The sequence below is a fragment of the Nanorana parkeri genome, unplaced genomic scaffold, assembly GCF_000935625.1.
Source record: "Nanorana parkeri isolate BGI_ZX_2015 unplaced genomic scaffold, ASM93562v1 scaffold45, whole genome shotgun sequence".
Classification (NCBI taxonomy): Eukaryota; Metazoa; Chordata; class Amphibia; order Anura; family Dicroglossidae; genus Nanorana; species Nanorana parkeri.
This window is the reverse complement of record NW_017306313.1, coordinates 2,995,962-3,006,037: the sequence shown is the minus strand read 5'-3', so window position 1 is coordinate 3,006,037 and position 10,076 is coordinate 2,995,962. Positions and strand designations below refer to the sequence as shown.

Sequence of the window (10,076 nt, the reverse complement as noted above, 5' to 3'; positions counted from 1 at the left end):
AAAACAAAATCATTTTGGCTGGACATGCATTTTAAAATGCCAATAGGAGTTTTATTAAAACAAATATTTTAAATTATTTTGTGATGAGTCACATTATTGTCTAAGTAGATAACTATTTATATAGTTATCTACTTAAAATAATGTAAATTAATATCTTGTGTGCTTTAACTTATTCGAGTATATTACATAATGCCATTTTACTATGTGTAATAACCTGAGTAAAGCTATATACTTTCTCCTTAGATATGGAGAAGCCTTATTTATGAATTCCAAACTTATAAGTGGAGTTACAGAATTTCTCAATACAGAAGAAGAATTAAATGAGGTAAATGTATATTTTAATGGGAGAGCCGTTTTGCTAAATATAATAGGTCAAAGGAGTTTATACATATACCTGCACTACATGAATGATAATAATGAAAATGATACAACAAACATCCCATATGTGTTCAATTTCAGCCGCTGAATAGGCTCCTAGTGAATAATGACACATTTGGACACAATTAAAAAGAACAAATAAAATGTAAAACAAAATTCTTAACTTGAATGCAGATGATGGTTTACAGAAATAACAGGCCCAGGTCTAGTGCCATCCTCATCACTGTCCTGTGGCATACACCTATCTCACACTGCAGGCTGCTGAGTTTTTTAATGTCAAATGATAAGCACCTCAAGAATTAGTACAGCGTATATGCTGCTCAGATTAATGATTTGGCTGCTTGCCGGTACACTGTACTTTTCAGATTTGGGAGGCACTCCAAAGCTTAGTATAACACTGAGCTGAGGAGTCAGCTAGCTGCTGCTAATTTTGTTTATCTTTAGTTAGTTTCTGTTTTATTAGCTTAAACTGTTGCAAGCTACTGTAAGGTGTTTAGACTTACACTAGCCACATAATTTACAATCTGATTTGCCAACAGCTGTATAGTGCGAGAGCTTACCTTAACACTTTATTCAGTATATATTTAATCAGTTAGACCAATGCACCATGTAGTTGTTAATAAATCTAAAGTACATTGTACAGTGAGGTTTTAATGTGTAGGAGCAAACTTTACAATCTAACTATAATATTTTCCTAGATATTCAGTCAATGTTTCATAATCATTATCCAAATTTTATTAATGCATTAGATCCCATGTAAGCCATCATACTCTAGGATATTTATCCACAGTGAGATTGGCCTATCTCTATTGGGCTTCACTAGAATTGCTAAGTAAATGCCATAATTTATTTGATAACCCAAAAAAAGGAGAGGAACACATCATCTAATAAACCCTTGCTATATATGTATATACTGTATAGCAAATGTATAAAGTATTATAATATTTTAAAACATGTATCAAACATTTATTGAACAGTTTTGTACTTTAATTAAAAAATAATGTTATGTTAATGTCAAAGCAAACCAGGATAACGTTTCTGTATAACCACTTTTTTTTCTACTAAGGCAGCAGTTTTTTCAGTTTATGCTTTCTATGAAACACCATTCTCCAAATATGCTCCCACAATTCATTCTGTCAAACTGACATAGTATAAAATGAATATAAATGTTTTATAGCTATTCTAAAATGCTCGACAAGTTATTTTCTTCCTTTATCTTTTTTTTGTGTGCCGCATCTGTGTATGATTAAGAGTATAGTATTAATTAGACCCAAACAGTTGACTGTAAGAAATACATTTTGAAGAAAAACAAAAAGTAATAATGAAGGTACTTACTGAATGTTAAGTCTTCCCACAAATCTAAAAATTTGTGAGATTATGATTGTAGTTGTACATACATAGAGATATGTGTGTGTGTGGTGTGTGTGTATATATGTACAGTGTATATATATATATATATATGTATATATATATAATATTAAGGTAAACACACCCCATGGACGCTATTGACGTTATTATTCAAGGTATTTAAACAGGCAAATGTTAGATCTTGATTCAGATAGTGCCTACAGATAAAGATGATATACTTGAACAAATGAAACATAAATTGGAGTATTTATTTTCATGATCTAAATAAAAAAAATTAAGATTTGTCATATGGACAAAGAAAGTACACCCCTACATTTACCACTGCTTTAAATCCATAATATTAGAATTGGGTGTTGAAGATTAGGCGCAAATGATGAATTCGGGTGAAACCTGTGTTCTTTAAACATCAGATATCTGGAGTCTGGTGTTCTTTTTACTATTGACATTGTGGTGTCATGCCAAGATAAATGTCATGTGTCGTGCCAAGATAAATCAAGCTCTCTAAGGCCCTCATAAAGACAGTTTAGAATGCCTATGGTTCTGAAAAGGGATTTAACCACTTGCTGTCCGGAGCAATTCCTTGATATTTGCACACACAATTTTTATGTTGCACGGTATTTGCGCAAATCCCGCATTTTTAGGATAAAATACACTAAAATAAAATTTTGTGCACAGAACAGAATATAATACCCAATTTTTTGGTAAAATATAAAAGATGGGATCACGTTGCGTAAATAGATACCAAACACGTCAAGTCTTAAAATTGTGTTCACCCGCGAAACTGCAAAAAACAACAATATCCCAAACTCCCCATAATCTTATCACAGTGTGTTCAGATAACTCTTGGAACAGTTGATTTTAAAGTACATGCATCTGCAATCAAAAAGACATGGCGCCAATTTAATCTACATGAACGGGGTGTTCAGAAAATGCTATTGCTGTGCAAAAAGACCAATGGAGCAGGACTACAGTTTGTCATTGAAAATAAAGGCAAAGACAAGACCTTCTGCAACAATGTGCTGAAGACTGATTAATCAAGGAGAGAGTGATTTGGTCAGAGCGACAGTAGCCATGGTTGCTGCAAACTGAAGACATAATTTCAGCAGAAGAACTTCAGAACAACTGCGAAGCATAGTGGTGGAAATGTTGTGGTTTGGGATTGTGCTGCTTCAGTGTTTGGGCAGCTTGTAGTCATGGAATCAACTATACATTCTGCATAATATCAAAGTGTGCTTGATGAGAATATGAGGCCATCTGTTCAAAAGTTGAATATAAATCAGAAATTGGTCTTTCAATATGATAATAAACCAAAGCACACTAAGAAATCAAGCAAGGAATGGCTCAAAAAGAATAGATTAAAGGACTGCCCTAGTCAAAAATTTTGTAAGAGGATTTTAAAATGGCAGTTCATGCAAAGCATAGAGAAATGGTAAAAAAATTCAAACACTTTCAAAGTTGATGTCAGTGACTGGTGGTCAGTTATGCAAAATGCCTACAAGAAGTAATTTCTGCTAAAGGAGGCAATACTAGTTTCTGATATGAAGGGTGCATTTACTATTTCCACAGTACACCATTACATCTATAATTTTTTTGTTAAATAAGTGATTCAGAAGGAAATTATTTCACATAATTTTATTCAAGTACATCACTTATGTCTGTAGGCACTGTTTGGTAAAGATTCAGGGGGTTATTCACCAAAGAGCCGAACCGAAAGACTGCTGTTTACGCTATTCTCAATAACGCGTACAGCAGCAGAAGGCAGCTGAAGTAAGCAGCCGAGCTGAACATACCAAATCCCTGCAAATTGTTAAAAGATACAATACAAAAAAACAGTGTGCAGTGTCCCCCTAGACCCTTTAGGTCTAGTAGGAATGTCAGCAGGGACCTCCGATCCAAAAAAAAATGCATGGGGTTCCCCTACAAGTTCCATACCAGCAGCGGCCTGGCAGGACATGAAAGGGGAGGATGAGCAAGCGCCCCCCCTCCCTGCACCATACCAAGCCACATGCCTTTGACATTAGGAGGGTGTTTTGTGGGCAGTGGGGCTTATCTGTATTTAGGCGCCCCCCCTTGTGAATGAGTAAGGGGTAGTTGTTACACCTAATAATTCACCAAACAGTACAGAAAAAAACGTTAATAAAAATACAACACCTTGAAAAAGTCCTTTATTTGAACAAAAAAACAAAGTTTTGACAAGTCCTTTATTATACAAATTTTAAAAAGCACAAAACATAAGACCTGTCGCCCAGTGACCCATCCGCTACCGTTAAACTACCACCGCAAAATGATGGGACTTTTTTTATCTCAATGAGTTTGTGGACATTGTTCAGCATGATTGATGAGGATCTATATCGCTGGACAACGTGATTGACCAGTGATTGCATCGTAGGACAGTTGTTTGGGGTTTTTTTTTATTTTCATAATAAAGGACTTGTCAAAAACTGACTTTGATTTTGTGTTCAATTATGGAAGGGAGCACCCAGATGCAATTGAGCGCCCCGGCCCACAGACCCCCCACAACCACCGGACCGGGGTTATGGGAAAGAGGCCCTTGTTCTCATCGGCATGGGCTTTTTAAACATTTTGATTGAAGCTCCACTGTAAAAGAGAAGGTTATTGTTAATTTTCAAAAGAAAAAATAACACGCAGGTTAACAAACTAAAGGAACTCATATGCTGAAGATAACTATTTGGTATTTTTGACCCCTGCAAAATGTACAGTACATCTCAAGAATAACCTTGGGAAAGAGAAGTTAGTTTACAAGCTGATTGGAAGACATATGAGTAGAAAAAAGGGGCATGTTGAAAGTTAATTGTATTAAATTCTTACATTTGTATTTTGACTGCTTCTATATCAAATACCTGCTCCAATTCCTTCAGCTTGTATCCAAAAATCTAATTTGCTACATTCTTAAGCACAGTATTGCAATATTATGTATCATATTTTCAACATTCTGGAGTGAAAGAAGTTAGTTTATGAGATCCGATTATTGTTCGCATTCATAAGAAAAATCAGTATTCTATGACAACAAGCTTCAGTGTATGAGCTCCTTTAGTGTGTTAACTATTTGGTACTTTAGTACAGCACCTGCTTCTCAATAATAACCTTGTAAAAAATAAGTCAGATAAAAAGTTGAATGGGTATTATTAAATTTGTCCCTGATGTTGTTTACTGTGAATACTTAGGTAAGTTGGCTCTAAAACACAAATCCCATTAGACAATAAGTTGCAGTAACCCATAATTCAAGTGAAAAGCGTGACTCAAATAAAGTACCAGAGGGAAGGTAATATCAGTACCTTATATTTTTCCTTACTATGTTAACTGCTGATTTAGGAGTGCAAAATCAAATGTTGAGTGGTAGTAGATTACCATTACTTTATAATTTTACTACTGTACAGACAAGTAAAAGATTTTTAACATACAGTTCATGCCACAGGATCATCATGAGACATTGTTTTACATTACCATTTTTTACAAAAGTAACAAAAGAATTGGTACCAGCCCAAAGGACACTGATTCCAGTGATACAAACAGTAACTTCACACGCGGCAAGAGATCCGGTCTATATATGTCCCCCTAATAGAACTTCATGACCCCTAAGTGTACCTCACCGGCTGCCCGTGATTCCTGAGGAGTATAGTGTGCTGTTCCCCGACGCGATCCCTCCATCTATTGTTGTTCGTGGCGGTTTACCTTCGATAGAATCAACCTCCTATATGATTTCGTTGCAGTTGCTTCATGTCATCTAGCTTTCGTTGCTTTGATTATACATCTGGCGAGGACATACATGAATACAGTTCTCCCGGAGATCTGCCTTCTTTCCCCTGAAGAAGCCCCTTCTTGGGGGCGAAACATGTAGGGACCTATAGGAGCGTTTACATCATCTGAAAATAAGTTACCGCATATCTCGTAACCGCACAGTAGTGTCACCTAACGGTGAACCTGCATATTCAAATATGTATTTTTATTAATGATATATATTTTTATTGATGACATGATTTTGTACTTTATTTTTTGGTTCTAAATTATGTATACAACAATTTAGTGAATAAATGTTTTTCTAAAACTTTTATATACGAGGTCTGGACTGGTTTCTAAAAAGCCCCCTTTTTTCTCCCCACTGGGTCCTTGCACAGCCCACTGCGGAAACAATCTGTTCCTTTGTATTCATAACCTGGGGTGTGAAACCTCCAGCTCCTCTAGACGCTATTTGCAACATACGCCTGCCAATATTATCCCTTAACCCAGCCCAAAGGACATACCAGGCAAAGACGCTGAATGGACAACAAATGTGCAGTTTACTGATATGATGATGCCAGGCTATATGACCTTTACACTTGGAAGGAACAAAGGGGTGCCCCTCTAAAAGTGCGTTTGGCATGTTGAACTCTTCTGCACCCCTATTGACACTCTTTAACTACATCCGTAATTCAATAGGAGGCATTGTGGCTAAGCTGTTTACAATGCAATAACTGGTAATCCTCCTATTTTCATGATATGTGATGCAATGAGATGTGATTTCCATCTATTCTAAGGAGGCTCTACTGTGTTATACACTGATTGGAGTGGAGGGCATTTTTGTTCCTTTAGTCCCTTATCACTATAACCCTAATGGTTATACTTGCTCTCTGGGTCCCAAGCTCTACTCCATAGAAGCCATTGTTTCCTTTCACTGCACTGATGGGGGCTCTAAAAGCCTTAAACAACTGTATGCAGTTTGGAATTAATGGTTCTTTAATAAGAGGCTAGAGTTGTACCATATACCAGTGGTTATGGATGTGCATTGGCTGTTGGGGCATAAAGGAATGGTGTGGATGGCTCTGCCCACTGCCCTAAAATGGGAAACAATCCTCTTATTTTTTAGATATGTGAAAGCATAAGACATGTTTATACCTCCTATTCTAAGAAGGCTCTACTGTGCTATGCACTGATTCAATTGGAGGACTTTTTGATTCTTTTAGTCTTGTCTTACTATAACCTTAATGGTTATATATGCTTTCAACTGTAATAATCAGATATGGAAGTGGGGGATTATTTAAAGATTCTAAACATTATTTTAATTTTTGGTGCCAGGATCATTTTCACTGCTTTTTTTTTTATATGCTGCTTATCAGTGATGGGCGGTGACAGATCAGTGGGCACACACAAATAGGCTGTTCAGTTTGCAAGGGAATTTGTACTTTGCAGGGGAAGTTTGCCCTTAGTTTAATGAATGAGGGGAAGCTCTGCTGACTTCCATTACCCAATCTTGTTCAAGAAAAAATGCTGTTTTTTTATTTTCCTAATTGGGTATTCTTTACAAAGTGAAGTTTCACCACATTGACCAAACTAAGGTAAAATCCCCCTGCAAAGTGCAAATTCTCTTGCAAAGTGAACCGCCTATTGGTTACCCTACTTAAGGAAATATAACTGCAATGAACAGTCTTTATTACAGCAAATACCTGCACTGAGGCAAAATGCATACATTCTTTCAGGATGAGTTACTGCAAATATAAAGAAACAATACCGAAAAGACACCAGGACCGAAGTAAGAAAACACATGCTCTTGCATTTACATTTGTGTAGACTTAAATAAAATGAAGTGAAAAAATTAAATAAATGATACATTTATTATTTTTTAACATAACATATCTTGTTTCAGTAACAAAGAGGGAAATTCACATTACTTTGGAGAGATTTTTTCTCCTGTTTTGTCTACATGACAGAAGGTGAAGGGAAATCTCCCCAATGGAACACAGATGGTGAAATATCTTACAGGGATTTTATTCTATGCCCTATTAAAAAAAAAAAAGTTTTGGCTTTAGATATATTTTACCGAAAAAGATGTTAGACTGTAGATATTACTTTGTATGCAATTTACATTTGTAGTTGTGAATGATATTCATTCCATTTTTTTTTTTTTTTGCTTTTCAGCTAAAAAACTTTATACAGCTCCACAAAGTAGGGTCAGCTGTGGCTCCTCTGTCCAGGGCATTGGAAACTGTAGATGCTAACGTACAATGGCAGCGACTATACAGGGAAGAACTCTTTCAGTGGTTAAGAAGAACATTGAAACAATAAACTTTGGACCGTTCTTTGATCCATCCGAGAACCTAGAGTCATACTTATTGGGAAAGACCAGAATGCATGCTGTAAAATTTATTGAAAACAGCAAAATGGGGCACAATGTGCCTTTCTCTATTTTTGCACTTGGCTCTTTTTCAAACCAGAAGACATTTTTTTCAAGAGAAACCACAAGGACTGTATAATTATATCCTGACTCCTGGCTTCCCAGGAAAAGTGTTATATACATAGCGCATGTTGATGTTATTGTATATTTTTCAAGCTATATTTTCTGCATGGTTGTATAGTTTGCCTGTGTTCTCCAGCATGCTTAACTGTACTGTCCATATTTTGTATTTGAACTGCTGTTAGATCAAGAGTGGGCATTATGCAAAAGCACAATGACTATTTATGACAATCAGTGCGATAAGGAAGTTAATTTGAAGGATGGAAAAACAATACTCAAGATCTCATGTGAGCCAGTACTGCAAATACAGTATACATAACTTCATTGTATTAGTATACAGATTGTCTAGCAGTGATTGCTATTTCTATAAGACAGCAACAAATATTTTGAGAGTTAAATAATGTAATATATACATGCATATTAAAATGATTTATATTGCTTTTCTACATCGGCCAAGTCAGTACTTTGGGGGAAAATGTGTTATATACTGTTCTTTAACAATTAGTAAAGTGATCTTTATTGGAATTCAGCATACACAAAGCATTTCATCCTATATTGTATATGCATATTTATGTTTATTAACAGAAATTATCAAGGAGACAAACACGTTTTGGAACAGATTTGAAATTCTGGTAATCTTAGTTTTGGCTTTTTTTTCTTTATTTTAAACTGGTGTTCTGACCAGCAATATACCTGCTGTAATAGGGTAACAAAGTTCACTCACTATACTGTATCTATGGAAGACCACTGTTGTCACCTTAGGACAGGAGAGCGCCCGGGAGAGTTTTTTTTTGACAGCAGCAGAGCCGCCGGACAATAGGAAACTATTGGGTGGAGCTAGATGTCACTGCTAGCTCCGCACAATCGTTTTCTATTTACTTTCTTTTACATTTTTTAACTATTTTTCTGTTCTGCTCAGTACCTCTGAGGGACCGAGCAGAACAGCCGAGCCAAATGCCGCTCAGCGGCATTCGGCTATTCACTCTCTGCTGTTCGGCATCTTTAAGAATAGGCCAAACAGCAGTGAGTAGCCTGCCGGAGGTTCGGCTCAGCGATCCAGATGTTGGATTGGCTGAGTCGAACTCCTTCTGCACTTCGGGTCGGCCGAACATGCTGAGCATGTTCGGCCGATGCGCAGCCACGTGAAGCAAGGGAATGTATGGCTGATTTCAGCCGATGTACAGCTGAAATCAGCCGTACCAGCCTGAAGTGAATAGCCGAACAGTGTTCGGCTCACTTCACTTCAGGTCGGTCATTCACTCGGCTGCCTACAGCAGCTTAGTGAATAGACCCTATAGTATATTTTAATTGAGATTACCAAAGGAATACAACCAAGAAACATTGACTACCGGGATCTAAAGTGTAACCAAGAAAACCAAATCAGGGAGAATTTACTATCAAGCCCTCTCCTTTGGTACGTTGTCCTTTCAAAGGCAAGGATCCTATCTAGCTCAATCATCCACTCTGAAACAGAAGGTGGGGAGTGTGATATCCATTTGCATGCAATGATTCTCCTGGCAGTAAATAAGGCTCTATGGATAGCTGATCTCAAATGGGTAGACAAAATGGGAGAATCTATTCCTCCTAAGAGGCAGGTAAGCAGAGACAAGGCAAGGGAGATGTTAAAGACTGAAATAATCAGTGTAATTATTTGGCTCCAATTATTTGGCCTAACCAATTTAGGACAACACCATAGGAGATGTATCAGTGAACCCTGATACCAATTTTAACCAGAAATTCAGGTGCACGGTACAATCTATGTAAAATGAAAAGCTGGGTAAGGTGGTGAGGCGCGGGTAGTGATTAGGTCTTATATTCTGAATCCACCTATCTCTCACTCTTGTCATTGTATGGGAGGAGGAATTGTTCATTAAATTAAAGTATAGAAACAAAATAATTCCCTTCTTGCGTGTCGACTGAACCAGTGCATCCAAAACCGGAGTGGGACATATAGGTGGGGGAGCTACCCCAAATTGAGACAAGAGGGCACGCCGAACTTGAAGGTACTGGAAAAAGTGTGTGTTATTGATGTGATAATGAGACACTAAATGGGAGGAGCATAAAGAACCGTCAATGTATAGCTGGTCTACTTTACATATCC

The 10,076-nt window shown here is 36.9% G+C and overlaps 1 protein-coding gene across 1 annotated transcript in view; it reads left to right on the top strand.

The window, feature by feature from the left end:
* The window catches only part of LOC108800741 (thyrotropin-releasing hormone-degrading ectoenzyme-like), an 11,130-nt gene extending 2,685 nt beyond the window's left edge, over positions 1 to 8,445 (top strand). Inside the window, exons 3-4 of the mRNA XM_018572734.1 lie at positions 244 to 325; positions 7,660 to 8,445. Coding sequence (XP_018428236.1) covers positions 244 to 325; positions 7,660 to 7,806 — 229 coding nt within the window. The 3' untranslated portion in view covers positions 7,807 to 8,445. The remainder of the gene's footprint in view (positions 1 to 243; positions 326 to 7,659) is intronic.
* Positions 8,446 to 10,076: the final 1,631 nt, after the last annotated feature.